Source organism: Sceloporus occidentalis, unplaced genomic scaffold (assembly GCF_023333645.1).
Source record: "Sceloporus occidentalis isolate IW3139 unplaced genomic scaffold, rSceOcc1.0.p SCAF_94, whole genome shotgun sequence".
Taxonomy (NCBI): Eukaryota; Metazoa; Chordata; class Lepidosauria; order Squamata; family Phrynosomatidae; genus Sceloporus; species Sceloporus occidentalis.
In genome coordinates this window covers 2,511,229-2,529,689 of record NW_028317074.1, presented here as the reverse complement: position 1 = coordinate 2,529,689, position 18,461 = coordinate 2,511,229, and the positions used below count along the sequence as shown (strand labels likewise).

Below are 18,461 nucleotides of genomic sequence, written 5' to 3'. Positions count from 1 at the left end.
CAGGGACCCGCTATGTCACCTATTGTCCTTCTCAGGACAATCTCTGCACTGCCTGTAGCTGCATCTCGGAGAGCTGCGGGGCTACGATCGGAGAGACAACGGGCCAGTTCCTGAACGCTGCCTCGCTAGTATCGTCTAGCACTGGCAGCGGTTTAACCCTAGGCATGCCCGTCACACAGAGATAGGAAAGGCATCACCAGGACCCTGGGACATGGTGAAAACTTTACCCGCCAACAATGGTACTGAAGGGCTAGAACAATGTGAAATGCATAACTTATGAATTAGCTTTTCTAATACACAATTTTTTGGCTTACAAAAAAACACCACACGAAAAAACAAAATCCACAAGTGTTCGAGTTCTTTATTCTGAAAAAAATACAAAGAACAAAACTTACAAAATGCCATATCGGTTTCTGTCCAAACTATTTTTCTGGAGATGTATATTCCCATATTTAAAGTCATACAGCCTTCAGTATTTTTTGACCCACTGAGGAAACATGAGACATTTAACTACATGAGTAGATTCTATAATAAAAATGACTTCAGTGCATCCTGAAGGACTGTGGTGACAGCATCATAGCTGGCATGCTACCGAGCAGTAACAGGATCATACAAAAATATGAAAGGGGCATGTTTCATTATTCTGCTGTAAGTAAAATATAACTATGGTGTTAAATCGAGTGGGTTTTATAGAACGTCATTTCAAATAACTGTCACTGAAATTAGCATGAGTTATGCTACATTTCACCCTGCCACATCTTGGCATGACCATAATGGAAAAGATTAGCAAAATAACTTAGCTGCTGTCACGCTGTGGTACAATGGGCCAAACATACTAGAAATAACAGTATGAATCTTTGTAAACATGGGTAACCTTCAACCGTTGGATTATCAAAGTGTCAGATGTCTAGTTATTTTTGAAGTGATTTACAAGAGCGTCAATTAGCTCCTGTTTTTTGCCACCCTTCAGCCCATAACCACGACAGGCCTCTTTTAACACAGGCACAGTCAGCTTGCCTAGTGTCCCATTCTTCACATAGTTCCTGAGGTCCTCTTCTGATACGGAGATATCTGCTTTGGCTCTTTTTTCAGCATGTTTTTCTCCATCACCTGAAATGAGCATGTTGTTTTGTTATCATATTTAACCCCTTGATGACAATTGACGGTCCGGACGTCGCGTGAAAAGAAACCGGTTAACAACAATTGACGTGCCAGGACCGTCATGACTTCAAACGGTGTTGCTGTAATGCCTCAATGTCTAGGCATTCAGCAACACCGAGGTCGGCATCAGGGGCATCAACATCCACCATATACGCCCGTTTTAAAAGGCATTCACCCGAGGACTAGAATTGTACCTCTCCTGTGATACAACCAATGTTTTTATGGATGTATTGTTTACATAAATGATTGACGCGTTCTCTTCAACTCCACAGCAGATATTACCGTTTTGCTAAATGGACACCACAGACTGTTCCTTAGGAGACCCGACAGAGCAATAATGATGCAGATTAATTTGCTGCACCACACTGAATGAACATTTTGTACAAACTTACATAAATATATATAAAAAAAACAACACACATCTCTTAGTTAAGAAAATACACACCTTGCTTTCTTTTAACAGCTTTTCCCTCTGGGTTGTACCCTGGTGGGTAAACCAACTCCTTAAACTCCTCCACCAGAGATCCCAGGCGAGTATCTATCATCTCAATCTTTGGCACTAAACAGATAAAAAAAAATGTGCTATTTTACATGTACAGTATGTATAATGTATGAAGTTTAAAGAGTAGATGTCATGGGCAGGACACCATGTCCAAGACCACATATTAATTTACGAGTGGATCGGAGGCTTAGAAAATTTTTACTTCACAGGAAGGATGGAAGTTTCCATCGCACGGCTACTAAAAGAGATTGTATATTATATTACGCTGCGTGATATGTATTGTTTAGAAACGAGAAGAAACCCACACACACATACATTTAACTGAGGTAAAAACTGCTGTTTTGCAGCTGCCCTCCTACTCCTCCACAGTCAGATAATTCTTGACACAGACTTGCTGCTTGAACCAGTCAAACAGTTGCAGGATAGAATTCCCATTTAAATAAATAAAATTGCTTTCCATGAATGCACAAAGGGGTTTGAACAGACACCAGCCTGCAGCATTTGCCGAGTAAAAACTGGTAAGTATATGACGTGCGTGGAGGTGTGTTTGGGGTAAGAGCATATGGAGAAATTCTACAGAACCCCCAATGCAATTTGCAAGGGAGACACCGTGAAAATGTAATTAAAGTGCATATGATAGCAGTGGTGTCCCTTTAACACAGTGAGGAATGCAAATACACATGGGATAGGCTTATGGCTCTCCTAAATATAATAATAGGAGACTAAGAACCAAATATTCTCACACTAGATAAGAACCATCTGGCCATTACATAAAATTGTATTTAAATCTATATATATTGTACAGCACTGCAATATCAATATATCATTTCTATAAATACCCTTGTCACTGTTGGCCGTGTAAAATAACAAAGCATTCTAGGTCTCCAAAATCTTACACGTGAGGTCCTCTATGGGCTCTGGCTCCATCATGTCCAAAGCAAGAGCCTCCAGGTTACGGAAGTGCTGCTGAAGTACAGGGTTCTCAAATGCATCACTCCTGAATATCCAAATACAAAAATATAAATTGACAGACAGAGAGATAGAAAACCTCAAAGTAAATAATGTGATAGTTCTAATAAAGCAGACACTACACTTGCGCATTCGGATTCGTACAAATTGCAAATTTGGCTATTTATATAAAGCCAAGGCAAAACCCTCCCCAAAGCGCACAAAGCAAAAAGCTCTCATTCTCTCTCAATCAGCCTCTTTCACGTTCTCTAAATGTTTCCCTACCTTCTCTGCCAACCACTTCCGCATATTCTTCTTCTTCGCTCTCTTTTATCTTTGTCTGCATCTCCTGACATGAACTTCCACCAAAATGATAGCGCTTTTTGAGGGAGAGGACGTTACCAGAAACGTCACCATTAAAGTTACCATTGTGGTGGAAGTATGTGTCAGGTTATTTCAGCGGAGATGCAAAAGTGTAAGCAGAAATGTAAGTGATTAGCAGAGAAGGTAGGCAAACATTTAGAGAGCATGAATGAACGTCGGTACCAGGCAACAAATTTGGTTCACAAATTAATAAAACGCCACAAGATTTTCATGCAAACCAAATGGGCAGACAACATAATTCAGTGCTCGAAAGCCCAAAAAAGATTAGGTTTTTGGCTCATTTGCAGATATTTAGTAGACACACATCATCTACTCCCACAAGGCACTTGGCAAATCACTATTTTTTTTCATTATATCAAGTTTCCATTTCTGAAGCATAATGCAGTACACAAGCTGAAATAAAACATTGTAAGATAGATTCCCGTGAGCACTCGTCTCACAAATGTTGGTCCATCATTCTCCATTGGGATATATTGGACTCAGATCTCAGTCATTGGTGCTAGTAATTTCAAATAAAACATCCTAATTTGTGTCACAAAACTAGGGCCATGTGTTATAATTCTGTGATTTACTGTGTTGAGTGTAAAGCTTTCTTGGATTATAATGAAACTAAAAAGGATGAAGTAACCAAACAAAAAAAACCGATGTCAACAGGAGAATCGCTAAGCCCAGTAACATAATTCAAACAACTGCTCAGTGCATACTCCTTGTGCATATGGAATCTTAAGGTTACTTTGTTGCTCTGTAAAGTATTCTTAAAGGGACACCCCCAACAATAGTATACACTTTCCCATTTTCACAGCTCAGCTATTTGTTGTGCAGGCAATATACTAAACGCCAGGCAGCAACAGTGCTGGCTCGGCATTCAGTCCAGACAGATGTCTGCAAGCCCCCCGTGCACCGAGTTCTCCAGCTGATTTCAAAGGGGATTGCTTTGCTGTCACTGATCGGCTAATTCAGGACACGGAGGAGACATTTTACCGCAGCTTCTACCAAAGTATCCCCCGTCAGGGTTTTGTGAACATGTATGAAAGTACTTACAAAGTACTTTAGTATGCATTCTTTGTTGAATATACCACCTGGGATGCTGGAGTTGCCCTTTAAAAACTATGTCTGTGAGTTTTTATTATCTCTGTATGTATTTCTCCATGGTAGGTGTTGATGTAATTTCCTCTTTTGCTTTATTGATCATTGAAGCCCTATAAATATTTGGGAAACATATGAGGGGAAACCTGTGGCGCACAGTTTCCTAATTTGCACACTCACAGTTATCTTTATCTTGCACTTAAGTACAGACTCACCTGTATTTAAACCTCAGTTTATGCACAATTTCTTTCATCTTATTGACTTGTTCATCATTAGCAGTGATCTTTTCTGGAAAGTCAACTTTTCGAATGTCATCAGCAAAGGGTAGGAAATGAAGATTGAACCCTAAAGCAATTAGGAAAAGTCACACACAGAATACTTCACTATATAAAACCTACTATGTCAAACTAACAATTATGGTAAATTAGATAGATTAGCAGCATGCAATATGTATACTAATTGTGCATGTTTTCCAAGGAAGTGTTTTCCATAGTAATCAAGCATGAGAGAGAACAGTTATTTGTCTCACCTGGCGGTTTAATCTGCACATTATCATCATCCAGTTGCTCTTGCTGTGGGACCAATGCTACAAAACGAGGCGGCGTGTTTCTGCGAGGTGTATATCTGCAGATGACCATCACCTCCCGAGACAGGCACCTGGTCAGTAAGGTCTGAAACAAGGTGCTACTGCCTAAGATAAATCAGAGAGGTCAATTTCATTTACAAATGTGCTAGGAAATTAAAGTCACTAAACCAAAACATATTGCTTTGATTTCAGGTTAATTATACCCTAAAAAAATTAGCTTGCTGCTTGAGAGCTGCAATCGAATTTGTGCAGATTTTTCAAATATAAGATTATACAAAGCAGCTACAAGCCACATGTAGCAGATCTCACACAATGCCAGATGTGTTGATACTAATGGTTCGAACAGACTAGGAAAATATGTTGGTGGCGGGTGCCATATCCCCCACGGTTTATCATAATTATACATTGTTTGGTACGGATTCCTTCCTCAGCCAAAGCTCCTTCAAGTAGTATAACCATCACCCTCCCTTCCCAATTCAAAACAGAGAGGAGACAATAATTATTTGGTAAGGAAGTTTTACAATAGAGCTTTATTTACTAAACTGGGAGTTGGCTGGAGGGTTTTGATAGGAGTTGCAGTGCCATGTCACCAGCTTCATTATACATTATGCTGCTCCAAGAAGATCTTGCCTGGTTCTGTATAACTAAGTAATATTTCATTCCGTCACTGATTGACCTAGCAATTATGCATGTCCAGCTCAGCCCATCTTACAGGAGAGACTTGTTTAGGTTGGCCCTTCATAATGCACAAAGAATTCAGTGAGCTGTAACCATAACTCTGCTAAAATAAACTCTCCTGCTTTGGTGAATAAACCCCAGAGTTTGAGGTTTTTTTACTCTTAAGCAGCAGGTACTTAATGTCCACAATTTATTGATATATTCTTTATATTATGTTAAGTATCATAATTATATTTTAAAGGGATGAATAACCATTGGAACATGCCAGCATTGGAACCGAGTGCTCCATATTGACCCAGTTACCAAGTGGGTCTTCGAGAACTCAGAAAACGCATCACCAAACTAGCATCTTAAATATCCTTTTAATAGCTTTCAGCAACTATCCCTTTGAGCTCACCGTTAATGAGAGATTCCTCTGGGTAGACAAACTGTGCAGGCTTAATGAAATGTTGCTTCTTCAGGAAACTTATTGGTTTAAATCCAGTAAGTACCAAACTAGGATCATCAAACCTTTTTAACAGCTCAGTCTCCTCCTTCTCCAGACAAATCTGACGGTTTCCATACGCCTTAAAAGAAAAAAATATGAAAACAAAACATCCGGGGTATTAAAGTGAACACTGTACATTAAAATACAAAGAACTAGGTAAGTGGTCCATTGCAAACTGAATCAATTATGCACTAACTAAAGGAAGCACATGCAGAGGAAATTGGACTTAAGTGCTCAGTCCAGGGAAACTCATGGCTGTAGAGCAGAATGGAACTTTCCCTGAGCTGTGCTACTTGGGGCAGGATAAGCATACCAGCAACTTATCACGTCTTGGGGAAACTAAAGGTTTCTTCCCAAGTACAATACAGTATTTGTTTCCCCCTTTACCTGAGATCTTTTGGTATCACTGGGAAGCAGTAGGCTTCCGGTCTCCCTGTTGAAAGTACATGTCTTGGTCTTCACTGGTTCATTGGACTTTTGGTAAAGTTTCACAGCAGCTGGCTTTACAGCTTTCTGAACTAAGTTAAATATCCCCACAGAGAGATTGACATCATTGCCCAACTTGAAGGTCAGCCTGGAGATAAAGAAAAAAAGAAAAATATAATACATTTTAACCCCTTCAGTGCCCTATAGTCGTACCAGTACGTCCATAAAACGCATCTCAAGAAACACATATGGACGTACCGGAACGTCCTGACCTTCTTGCAGTGGCAGGGACATATCAGCAGTTCAGGTAAGGGTGGGGGAGGGTGTATGAATGAGTTTACGTGAGCGAGGGAATGAATGTTTGTGATTAATGAATATACATGTTATAGAATGGATGTGTAAGTAGGGGGGGCAGGGCACAGGGAGGATGTAGGTTATGTGCATGATAGGAGTCTCATTGCTATATTAAATATATGATTACTAACAGGAATCACACTCCTATCATGCCCGCGTTGGACGCCCCGGCCTTTTAGCATGTTCCCTATAAGTGCTGGGAAAGTATTGAAATTCTATATAAAATTAGGTATTTCTGAAACTAGGAGACCTGAATTGATAAAATTGGAGGGGATTTTTTTATCACTTTACCTAATTTTGTGAGGATTCAGATGAGAAAATATATATAAAAAGTGTTTTTTTTTCTAATTTTCTCTAGCTTTTACTAAATTTCTCATCCTAAATTTTGAGCTAATTATCTAACTATGTTATCAAAAGAAAGCCCTCTCCTTCCTCGAAAAAACAATATATAGTTTACATGGGTACACTATTATCAGGGAAGGAGAATAATCGCTTAACCGACATACCGCAAAAATGGCAAAATTGCTCCGGGACTTGAGGTACCAAAAACCCCTGGGACCGAAGGGGTTAAGGAAATTGTTACAAAGCCACGACAGTAAAAGAGGTGTACAAATATCATTGCTTAAACTAAAATGCACTATATTTATGGATATATGCAGGATTCTTTTGCACAATCCTTTCAACATCTTAACGTGCTTAATCACACGCGTACCAAGAATGTACCTCGCTAGGAGAACAGTCTTTTGTCATAACTAAGTCAAATGTATAAAAAAAAAAAACTACCTATAAGCTTGTTCCATTGACCATTTTTAAGATAAACACAGATAACGTTATCTCAGGTCTCCTCAACCCACCCTTCCATAGGCTGCATGAACAAATCAACAATAGGAGAGAGTAAACTTTGATTTAGGGAAACACTATAAATATGACATAAAAATAAAAAATTTTTTTACTATAATAGTATTTCTAGTTTTGGTCCTCAAGAGAACAAGAAACAAAATACATATTTCTATAAGGGCAATTAGGCAGGAAACTCTGGTTCATTTGGAAAGAATGAGTAGGATTATTTTTACGTTCTGCTGTTAGTAAATTACATAAAATTCTTCTGAAATAAAGCCATCCAGTGAAGTTGCAAATCTCTTTGATGCTTTGCAAACATTCTCTATGTAAACACTGGGTATTTGTAATGCTTAGTAAATGAACATAAAGTTACAGTAATGCAGTACACCTGGAAACAGCTAGCTACATTACATGCAACCAACCCCAAAAATGCTGGAATATCTTACCTTGATAGAGCCCTTTTCCTAGATTCCTTGGCCCGTACCTTCTTCATGAGATCATCTAGCTTTTCTGATGGTTTTACCTGCACTCCCAAGTCCTCATCCTCATCAACGTTGACAATGTCTCGATAAAATAGGTTAATGTTAAAACCCTTGGCTTTCTCGAGATGCATCAGATCGACAACAATACCTAAAAAGAGACACTATTATAAAACAAAAGTTTCTCACAACCAATATTTTAGAGAACAGCTTTGTGCGTCTGTTGCCATGTTCTATAGTATCTAAAATATATAAAACGCTTCCTTTCAAGGAGATATGGAACTTCAGAAAGGCTCTATACATCTCAAAAGGGCTGAAGCAAAATGTTTAAAGCGTGAGTTCTGTCACATGTAAAACTGCCTTTTTATTAACAATATTGTTTTCACCCATTTCTCGGAGATCCTTGGCCTTAGCTATTGCCTGCGTGGTCTTGGCAGAATCATTAGAATGAGGGTCGTCTTCGTTCGTGAACAGCATTATTCGCTTGTGGCTCATTTTGAGCTTGACGTTGCTGAAGAGGTTTGAGCACTTCCAGAGGGCATCGCCCAGGGAAAAATTTCCTTGGTTCCCAATGGTGTCGCAGAACAAAGACTTCCCCTTTTCATCCCTGTATTTGTCCAGTTCTAGGACTCGCTTAGCACCTGAACAAAGAAAAACAGAGGCAATAGCTAAAGTTTTGTACAAAATTCAGCGTACGTTAACATCAACATATCGGCCTGATATTCAAAAAGCTACCTGACGTACAATAAATCTGATTACAGCTAAATGAAAGTACCTTGAAGTTGTATTTTTTGTATATATATATATATATATATATATATATATATATATATATATATATATGTTTATATATTCATAACAAAATTTCATAAATCTACTCAGTCCAATGCACATCACTGGATAAGCATAAGCCTCACTGTCTTAAATAACTAACTTATAGCAATAAATAAATATCTACTGCAGCTCCCATTAATACCAGTCAATGAAAGTGTTTGACTATACTATTCTTATAAAAACTCATTATCCTAGTATATGTGATATATATATATATATATATATATATATATATATATATATATATATATATTTACACACACACACACACACACACAATATCTATGCAATAACTCAGTTTACTGTAAAAGTAGAAAACAGCAAAAGAATATGCATCACAGAAACAGATTATCAATACAATGTTACAGTATAATAATGTTGGCAGATGTCAAAATATTACACAGAAAATATTATACATAGGAATCCAATAACAGACATAAGAGAGAAATAAAGTTAAAAAAAAAAAAAATTAAAGGAAGAAATCGTGTTGCCAATATCCAATACAATAAGCAATAATAAGATACTGTGCTAGTACCCAGTAATATGTGTTTGAGGACTAAATTTAGCCCCAGTAGCATATGCATTTGACCTACCTGGAGTATCAAGATCATGAAGAACATAGACATGTTTGAACTCTGAGTTGCTCTCTTTGGTTCCAAAAAATACTACAGAGAGGAGATCTTGTGCACTGCTGATGATCTTAGAGGTGTACACATTGCGAATACACTAAAAAAAGAAAACAAAAAATAAACCAGCTTCTGAGTACTGGAATTTTATAGCAGCATATATTCCATTACACATAAGCTTGATCTAAAAAGTCACATGCAGCCCTGCTGTATAAATACAAATAAAAAAAACGGACTTCGACACAGATTTCCACAGCAGACAAAAATGAGAACTTCAGATGGGAGCACTTTTCCCAAGGGTGTTTGTGATGGTGGCCAAGAAGCCATTTCTTGCATTGACTTTTTAAAATAGGCCATTTTCTAACTGAATTTTATTATAGCGATTGGCCCAAGTAAGTCAACCAAAGATGTCAGCAATATTACCGTATTTGCTCAATTATAAGATGACCTCCAAATCTGAATATTAATTTAGGAAAAAAGTTTTACCAGTAAATGTTAATTCATGTAAACTATTTTTTTAAATAAAAGCTATGATTGAGACAAATATTTTGTTTTTATTTCCTTTTATTTTCCAACCTGCCCCCCAGTTATGTACATCTGCCCCCAGGCTTGCCACTCTGACCCAGAAATGCCTTATACCCCCTATATGCCACTGTGCCCCATGATATGCCTTTTAACCCTCTAAATACCACTGTGCCCCATGATATGCCTTTTAACCCTCTATATGCCACTGTGCCCCATGATATGCCTTTTGACCTCTATGTGCCACTCTGCCTCCAGAAATGCCTTATACCCCTATATGCCCCTCTGGCATTTAGGCGGTTAACCCCTTCGTGACAAAGGCTGATTTTACTTTTTGTACCCTTCGTGACAATGGCCGTTTTAACATTTCTGCGCTGCTCGTGTTTAGCTGTAATTTTCTTCTTTCCCGTTTACTGAACCCACACACATTAGATATTGGGTTTTTTAGTTGAAAAATCTTTTACTCATCTATAAAAAGTAATGAAAAAAACTGCTAAATAGATTCTACTATTTGTCCTGAGTTTAGAAATACCCAATGTTTTTATGTTTTTTTGCTTTTTTCTACACGTTATGGGGCAATAAGTACAGGTAGCGTTTTGCTATTTCAAAGCCATTTTTTCCAAATCTGGTAATTCTTCCCCCCATGTGTCATTTCGGGTATCTTTGAAGCCGGCCAATGCAATTTACCCCACCAAGTCATATATTTTTGAAAACTAGACAGCCCAGGGTATTCCAAATGCTAGTATTTTAACCCTTTCCAAGCACTAATTCTACCATCAGCCTCTGTCAAACTTTATGGTAGTAATTTTTTTTGCATTTGTTTTTTCACACACATTTTACTTTAGGTATGAATAAACAGGTTCTGGTATATGTCACAATCATAAAACACCCCAATATGTGTTTAGCAACATCTCCCGAGTACAGCGATACCTCACATGAATGATTTTACCTGGCTGTTTGGGGGCACAAGGGCCACATTTGGGGCATGCGCATTTTCAATGTTGAACTTTGGCATTTGGGGATCCACTGCCCATGCCCTATTTGGTACATCTTTGAGCCGGGCCATTTCAGTATGCCCAATAAAGCCATATATTTTTGAAAACTAGACACCCCAGGGTATTTCAAATGCTAGTATTTTAACTCTTTCTATGCACCATATCTACCACCAGTCTTTGTCAAACTTTGTGGTAGTCATTTTTTTGCATTTGTTTTTTCACACACATTTTACTTCAGGTATGAATTAAAAGGTTTTCGTATATGTCACTATCACAAAACACCCCAATATGTGTTCAGCAACATCTCCCGAGTATAGCGATACCTCACATGAATGATTTTGCCTGGCTGTTTGGGGCAAAAGGGCCACATTTGGGGCATGCGCATTTTTCAACGTTGAACTTTGGCATTTGGTGATCCACTGCCCATGCCCTATTTGGTACATCTTTGAGCCAGGCCATTTCAGTGTGCCCAACAAAACCATATATTTTTGAAAACTAGACACCCCAGGGTATTTTAAATGCTGGTATTTTAACTCTTTGCATGCACACATTTCACCACCAGAATTTTTTCAAAGTTTGCAGTAGTATTCTTTTGTGTGTATTTTTCCCCCACACACCTATGTTATGTATGAATTTACAGCTCCTGGTATATGCCGCTGTCACACGACACCCCAATATGTGTTCAGCAACATCTCCTGAGTACAGTGATACCCCACATGCATGGGTTTGTCATTTTTTGGGGGGAACTAAAAGGCCACATTTGGTACGTGTGCATTTTTCTAATTGGAAATTAGATGTGTGGCCATCCTTGCCCCCGTGTTAATTGGGACATTGTTGAATCCGGCCAATTCAATTTACCCCATCAAATCATACATTTTTTTTTAAAGTAGACACCCCATGGGCATTTAATATGCCAGTATTTTAACTCTTTCCATGCGAGAATTGTTTTAAGCTAATGTGCTAATTTTAGGACTTGCTCACAAAAATATTTTTTATATATATATATTTTAATTTTTTTTTGCCTTTTTTAAAACATTTTAAAAAAAAATTTCAACTTGAAGGTTCCCCTGATAGTGACATCAGAGGGAAATTTTACTGGTTTTTTTTACTATTTTTTTCTAATTATTATTAATTTTATTTTATTTTTACTAATCACACTGTGATTAGAAAGCTGGGCTCCATTGACTTGCATGGTTGAATGCAGTACCTGTATTCAACCTGCAAGTGGAGCCAGAGTTCTCTAGAGGGTCTGGAGACCTTCTAGCGAACTTTTGCATCTTTATTGTTTTTTATCCCGGGCCGCCGCCATCTTGCGGATGGTGAAGACTGCATGCAGCTGTGGCTGTGACCGCTCTCCGGAGCGGTCACAGTCCATCCTAGGGTAAGTGTTTGGTGACGCTGGATGCCTCCTGATCAAGGCATTCCAGCGACACCATTTAAGTTTAGGAGGTGATCGTTGATTGCCAGACATTGCCCCTGGTGCCGATCGTGGCGTTGCTGAATGCCTCGAGGTCGGTTAAGGGGGTTAAAAGGCATTTCATAGAGCACTCTGCCTACAGAAATGCCTTATGCCCCCCATTTAACACTCCCCCCACAGTTACCAGTGCTTCTGTTTCCCCGGTGTGTTGTCCGGGCAACAGGTAGACGTCTACGTGATTCCCGTAGACAACTTCCTCTGCAGCCAGAAGGAGGTGCGGTTAGCAGCGGGGGTTGTCTGCGTCCATCGCGCAGACCTTCCCCGGCTGTCAGTAGAAGCTGCTGCTCCAGAACGCCTCCTCTTTGTCTCAATGTTTCATGCCACTGACTGGCTGCTTCAAGCAGCCAATCACTGTCAAGAAAGCATTCCCACCCCGCTAAGTATTCACCAATCCAGCACTGGAGCTGACTGGCTTTAGACATATCAGTTGCATAGAGGTGTGTACAGCTGAAACACATCTCCTGCATGACAAATAGCTGGGGTGGGAAAATTAATATGGGGGTCAGCCCATGCACCACATGTAAATTTAAAGGGATCACTCAGCTATCATATGCACTAAAACGCATACGATGGGTCGAGTGTCCTTTTAATGTAAATAAATAGCTGTGGTGAACAACCTAAATACTTATAGTATTCTGCTAATAAAAATGTGTCAGCCAGCCGACAATTGGATGAATTTACAGATTAAATGCAGTCCTAGCCAAAGGTGCCTTTTTGAATCTGCCTTAGTCAGGGGCAAGCGTGGACAAAAAGTATGTGCATCCCCTTTTACTAATTTGTTAACCTTTCTTTAAGTATAGGTAAAATATATAAAATATCAGTTTACTTGCCACAGGCAAAGTAAAAAGCAACATGAACTTTATAACATAGGTGTTCAGCTGTATCACCTGCAGAGTGATATCAAATGGAGTTAATCCGTCTTCACTAATGCTTTGAAACATAGGCTTAGATGCATCAACAAGGAATATAAGACTGTCTCTTCCTCCATAACGATACTCTAAAATAAAATAACAACAACAGATAATGCATGGTTAATGTCCCCTTAAATATATTGCAAATTAAGCAATGTTTCCAAGACCAACAAAGAACAAACACCTGCATAATGTATAAAAAAGCATGTACCATCTAGGGCTGCAACTAACGATTATTTTCATAATCGATTAGTTGGCTGATTATTTTTTTTAGATTAATCGATTAATCGGATAAAAAAAAAATATATGTACATTTTTCATTTATTTCAAATAATTGAATAAACAAACAGGATGTCAAAAACAAACAGCAGAATAAAAAAACTGACAAAAATGCATTTCTTGTTTTTATTTCCCAATTTATGCACATTTGAGCCAAGGCTTGCCACACTGCCTCCCAGATATGCCTTATATACCCTATATGCCTTATACCCCTGATATGCCACTCCGTCCTCCCCAGATATGCTTTATTCCCCACTAGATATGCTATACTGCCCTCATAGATTCCCAGACTCGTTCGCAGCACACTGACACAATACTTTTATAAATATATTCTCCTTAGTTTGCCCACCTTCACTTCTAACTGCACCTTAAGTTAACTTTATTAAATTAACTCTCAGTCCTCAGCATTAACCCTAAAGAGACCAATAACCATAACTGCCCCCAAATTAACCCTAAACACCCCATTAACCATAACTGCCCCCAACTTTCAGCAACCCAAATATAAATTTTATATTTACGGTTAGATGAGTTGCTGAGCAGTGTGGACGCTATAAGGAAATGGGCGGAGCCATTCGTCGGTGTGACTGCAGGGAGGGACTGGGAAGCAGAATGGGGCAGAAAGAGCATTTGCTCTGAAAAAATCCCTCATCCTATAATCGATAAAAAGATTTATTTTTTTTTTAGGTAAATCAATATTTACATTTTTTCCAATTGGGAAATGGGATACAGAAAAGAAAAAACAGGGGGGGTGTAGAAAATTATGCATCGAGTCCATGTAACCAATACGTCCTTCAGTTTAGGTGTCAATAAGCAGCAGTGACCCACAGGACTGTAGTAATGCGTAGGACAGATAAAAAGATTTTATTTATTAGTTGTTGCAGCCCTAGTACCATCGTTGTCCCCAAACAGCTTGTAAGTGCCCCAAGATTGCCTGTGCTATGTTTGCCAGGAAACAGCTTGTCAGTGCTCCAAACAGCCAGCCTGTCCCATATTTGCCACAAAAAAAAATAAAAAAGACGAGTAGCAGACAAAAACCTGGTTTTGTGGGGTCCCAAAATTTCTGATGACAGCCCTGGAAAGGGGTATCAGGGACATTAGACTGTCCTTATAAAGATAATTCTGACTAAGTTTGTTTTATAACTGGTATCAGATTAAAAATATTTTTCAAAATATATAATGCGGGTTTCTAAACAAAAATTCCACTTTTGCATGTTTTAAGGCAGCTGCATATTAGCCATTTGTATGTTTTCTAGCTGTGTTACTCTACTGGACAAACGTGTGAAAATATATAGATGGACAATGTGCTTAACCCCTTCAATCCCAGTGGTTTTTGGTACCTCAAAAGCCCAGAGCAATTTTGCCATTTTTGGGGTATGTCGGTTTAGCGATGATTCTCTTTTCCTGTGAATAGTGTACCCATGTAAACTATATATTGTTTTTTCAAAGAGAGATAGAGCTTTCGTTTGATACCATAGTTGGATGATTAGCTGAAAATTTAGAATGAGAAATTTAGTAAAAACTAGCGAAGATTAGAAAAAAAACCAAATTTTTTTTTAAATTTTCCCTCTGAATCCTCACAAGTTTATCAATTCAGCTGTCCTGATTTCAGAAATACCTAATTTATATAGATTTTCAAGACTTTCCCAGCACCAGGGAGCATACTATTAGGTGTACAATTTTGTATAATTTTTATGCCTATGGCTTAACGGGTTTGGGGGTTGTGAACGGGGGCAGGAGGGTTATACTGGCTAGATGTTATGCTAGGGCAATGGGAAGTAAGGTTTTTTTAAGAACTTTTTTATTATTTTTTTTTATATATATTTTTTTTATTTTACACAGTAATGGTTAGACATCACAGCTCACATTATAATTTTTTTAGTATTATTTATATCATTATTTTAATGATTTATTTAATATTTTTTAAATGGTTTAACTTTTTTTTTTTCAGCTTTTCCGTTTCAGGACGGGAGGGGGAGTGAGAGACATGGTTTCTCACTCCCCTCCCCGCGATCCCCCTGCACCGATCACACTGTGATCTCTATGCAGGTCCTCACAGACCTGCATAGAGATCGCAGCGTCTCTGTGCCTCATCGGAGGGCAGGATATCCCCGCATCCCCGATCGCGCGGGCACTTTCAAATGTAACAGCTTACCGGTTTTCATGCCGGAAGCCGTTACAGGAGATCGAGCAGCAGAAAGCCGGCGATGCCGGCTTCTGCTGCCAGGGGGGAGTCCAGGCTGTCAAACGACAGCCTGGTCTTCCGTGCAGCGGCAACAATGTGTTCCTGACGCTGCACGAAGGGCTGGACGTACCGAGAAGTCCATAGGGGTTTCTTAGTGGTCGTTTTTTGGACGTCCCGGTACGTCTATAGGGGATTGAAGGGGTTAAATGCATAACACACAAACAATGATACTCTTTCATATCGTTATTGAACTCACGCGTTAATCTGTGCAAGTAAATCGGGGTTGACCTCTCTTGAGGTCATTCCCCAGCATCTTTAATGAGTTAAGGTCTCGGCTGTGACTGGGCCACTGCTCCCTCCACCGCACTTCACTGTCAGGATGATGTTTTCGTGTTGGTCTGCGATCCTTTTTATGCCATACGTAGTGCTGCATGTTTTTCCCCAAAAATTCAACCTTAGTTTCATCAGTCCACAAAACATTTTCCTGATAATGTTTTGGAGTGTGAAGGTGCTCTTTGGCAAACATCAGGCGCACAGCAATATCTTCTCTTTTTGAGAGCAGTGGCTTTCTCTGTGGTGTCCTGCTATGGACTCCATGCCAGTTCTGTGTATGATAAACTTATGAACAGAGATGTTAACTAGGGCTGCAACTAACAATTATTTTCATATTCGATTAGTTGGCAGATTATTTTTTTGATTAATCGGATAAAAAAAAAAAAATGTAAATGTTTAATTTATTTAAAATAACTGGATGTTTAAAAACAAACAGCAGAATAAAAAAACTTTGATAAAAATGCATTTCTTGTTTTTATTTCCCAACCTGCCCCCCCGATATGCATATCTGAGCCCAGGCTTGCCACACTACCTCCCAGATGTCACATATCCCCCATGTTTGAATTTTGTATTCAAAAGCCTGGCAGATAATATGAATTAACCAAGCAATCTCATGTGAACACAACGGACAATCGACCCAAATTCACTAGAAGAGATTGTAAATTTTGCAGTATACTTGTATCTTATTATTATTGAATTACATGGTCCCAACATTTTCCGCAACAGTATAGAATCAAGTTTAAACACTTCTAGTCTAGTGTGTAAAAGAGCACCTGAAACAGGTTTTGTTATATGATGAAGATATGCGGAGGCATGTGCATTTTAATAGCCATAAGGAATCAGCTCAGTATGGAAAATGCCCCCGAAATACCACATAACAAAAATGACACCCTCTGTGTCTGCAGATAAATGAGATAAAACCAGGTTTTTGTCAATGCTAGTCTAAATTACTGTATTATAGGATAAGTATATATATAAATGTATATTTTTTATACTTATTAATAGAGCTTCCCCTTTAAATCTCTGAATTGTAACTGGTAAATGTATAAAAATAACTAACTTAATGTTGTGTTGTTATATCTAGCGTAGTTACGCTAATCTGCTCCAAAACCAAAAAGTGTACAACATGAAATGCCCCCTTTATGTCAATCATAAGGCCCTTCATTACTAACTTTGTTAAATAATGACAATTTGGAAGCAAGAACAGCGGCGTTACAGGACAATCGTGAGGATATCGCTGCGACGACAGTCCTGTCAAGTCACTTGGGAAGTATTATGACGCTTGCAAGAATTACACGATGCCTCCTCCTCTGGTAGTTGTATACAACAGAAGACTGCATTTTTTAATGACAGGTACCAGCAATCGAAGGGTAAATGTTCAAAAAATATATATATATGTTGTCTTGTGTATCTTACCACTGGTGACTACTTCTCCATCTTCCAAATCCTCCTCATCATTCCCTTCCTCATTAGCAAAATAGGATCCCCATTCAGGCATTATTAGAGAGTTCAGTATAACCTACAACAATATACCAGTCTATCAAACACGCAAGAGACAAGCATTACACGTAAAACATTCACAAGTTACAAAATAAGTTTAATCGGCGGCTGGTTTTACTTATCATAACAGTTTACATAATAGTTTTTGGAGTGTTTTTTTTACATTATTTACTTATTTATAAAGGTCCCAAATCTATACTCTTATATGGAGAGGTAATCTGTCTGCATGAGATTATTACATTCTCTCTTCCAAATATTGGTGTAGACAAAGCTCGAACAGCCAATCAGTGTCTCTGGCTAAATTAATCTGAGAAATTATTATTTCCGCTTGTGGTCTTCCTACGAGTCGTACGGTTAAAATAGAACTAAAGTACCCAGCTCTGCACATTTTAGTCGTCTCCATATCTGAGGCCACCTCGAATCTACCGACTGGTTTAACAAGCGAACTATGTACGTATAAGCGGAGTCCTAAGTAAAGTTGACACTTTGTAATAAACCAACAAAACGACGTAAAGTTGCATAGTCATAGTCATTCTGTACCTCAGAAACACCTCCCAACCAGCTCAACACTACCCTGCAGGTACGTTCAAACCCACGTTATTCACCTTTCGCTTTTTTCAGTGGGCGGCACTTCCTGACATTTTATATCAACGTCATCATCCGTCGCCCGAATAGATAGGCGTGGTATAATGCATCAGCATGTTCGGTTAATGACATTGCAGTTTCCTTATTGGTAGTGACTGAGCAAATGGGCGTGGCCTCCTCCATGTTGCGTTTTGTTGTTCCCTGGTTGGCGTGTCTCCGACGAAGATACTAGCGTTGATTGGCCAGTCTCCCCGCAGCGGGCGTAACTGGAGAAGCTGACAGCGTT

The 18,461-nt window shown here is 38.8% G+C and overlaps 1 protein-coding gene across 2 annotated transcripts; it reads right to left on the bottom strand.

Moving 5' to 3' along the window:
• Positions 1-907: 907 nt before the first annotated feature.
• Positions 908-17,588, bottom strand: LOC149284398 (DNA repair protein Ku70-like). 2 transcript variants are annotated; one of them, XM_089496825.1, is made up of 12 exons: positions 17,507-17,588; positions 13,273-13,382; positions 9,359-9,491; positions 8,318-8,572; positions 7,899-8,082; positions 6,220-6,406; positions 5,743-5,911; positions 4,611-4,772; positions 4,297-4,426; positions 2,560-2,660; positions 1,607-1,720; positions 908-1,110 (listed from the first exon to the last, which is right to left on the bottom strand). In XM_089496825.1, the coding sequence occupies exons 1-12, from the start codon at positions 17,586-17,588 to the stop codon at positions 908-910; spliced, it is 1,830 nt and encodes a 609-aa protein (XP_089352951.1). The 2 variants fall into 2 exon arrangements, with proteins under 2 accessions (XP_089352951.1, XP_089352952.1); XM_089496826.1 differs by having other exon boundaries at positions 17,510-17,588.
• Between the last annotated feature and the right edge of the window lie 873 nt (positions 17,589-18,461).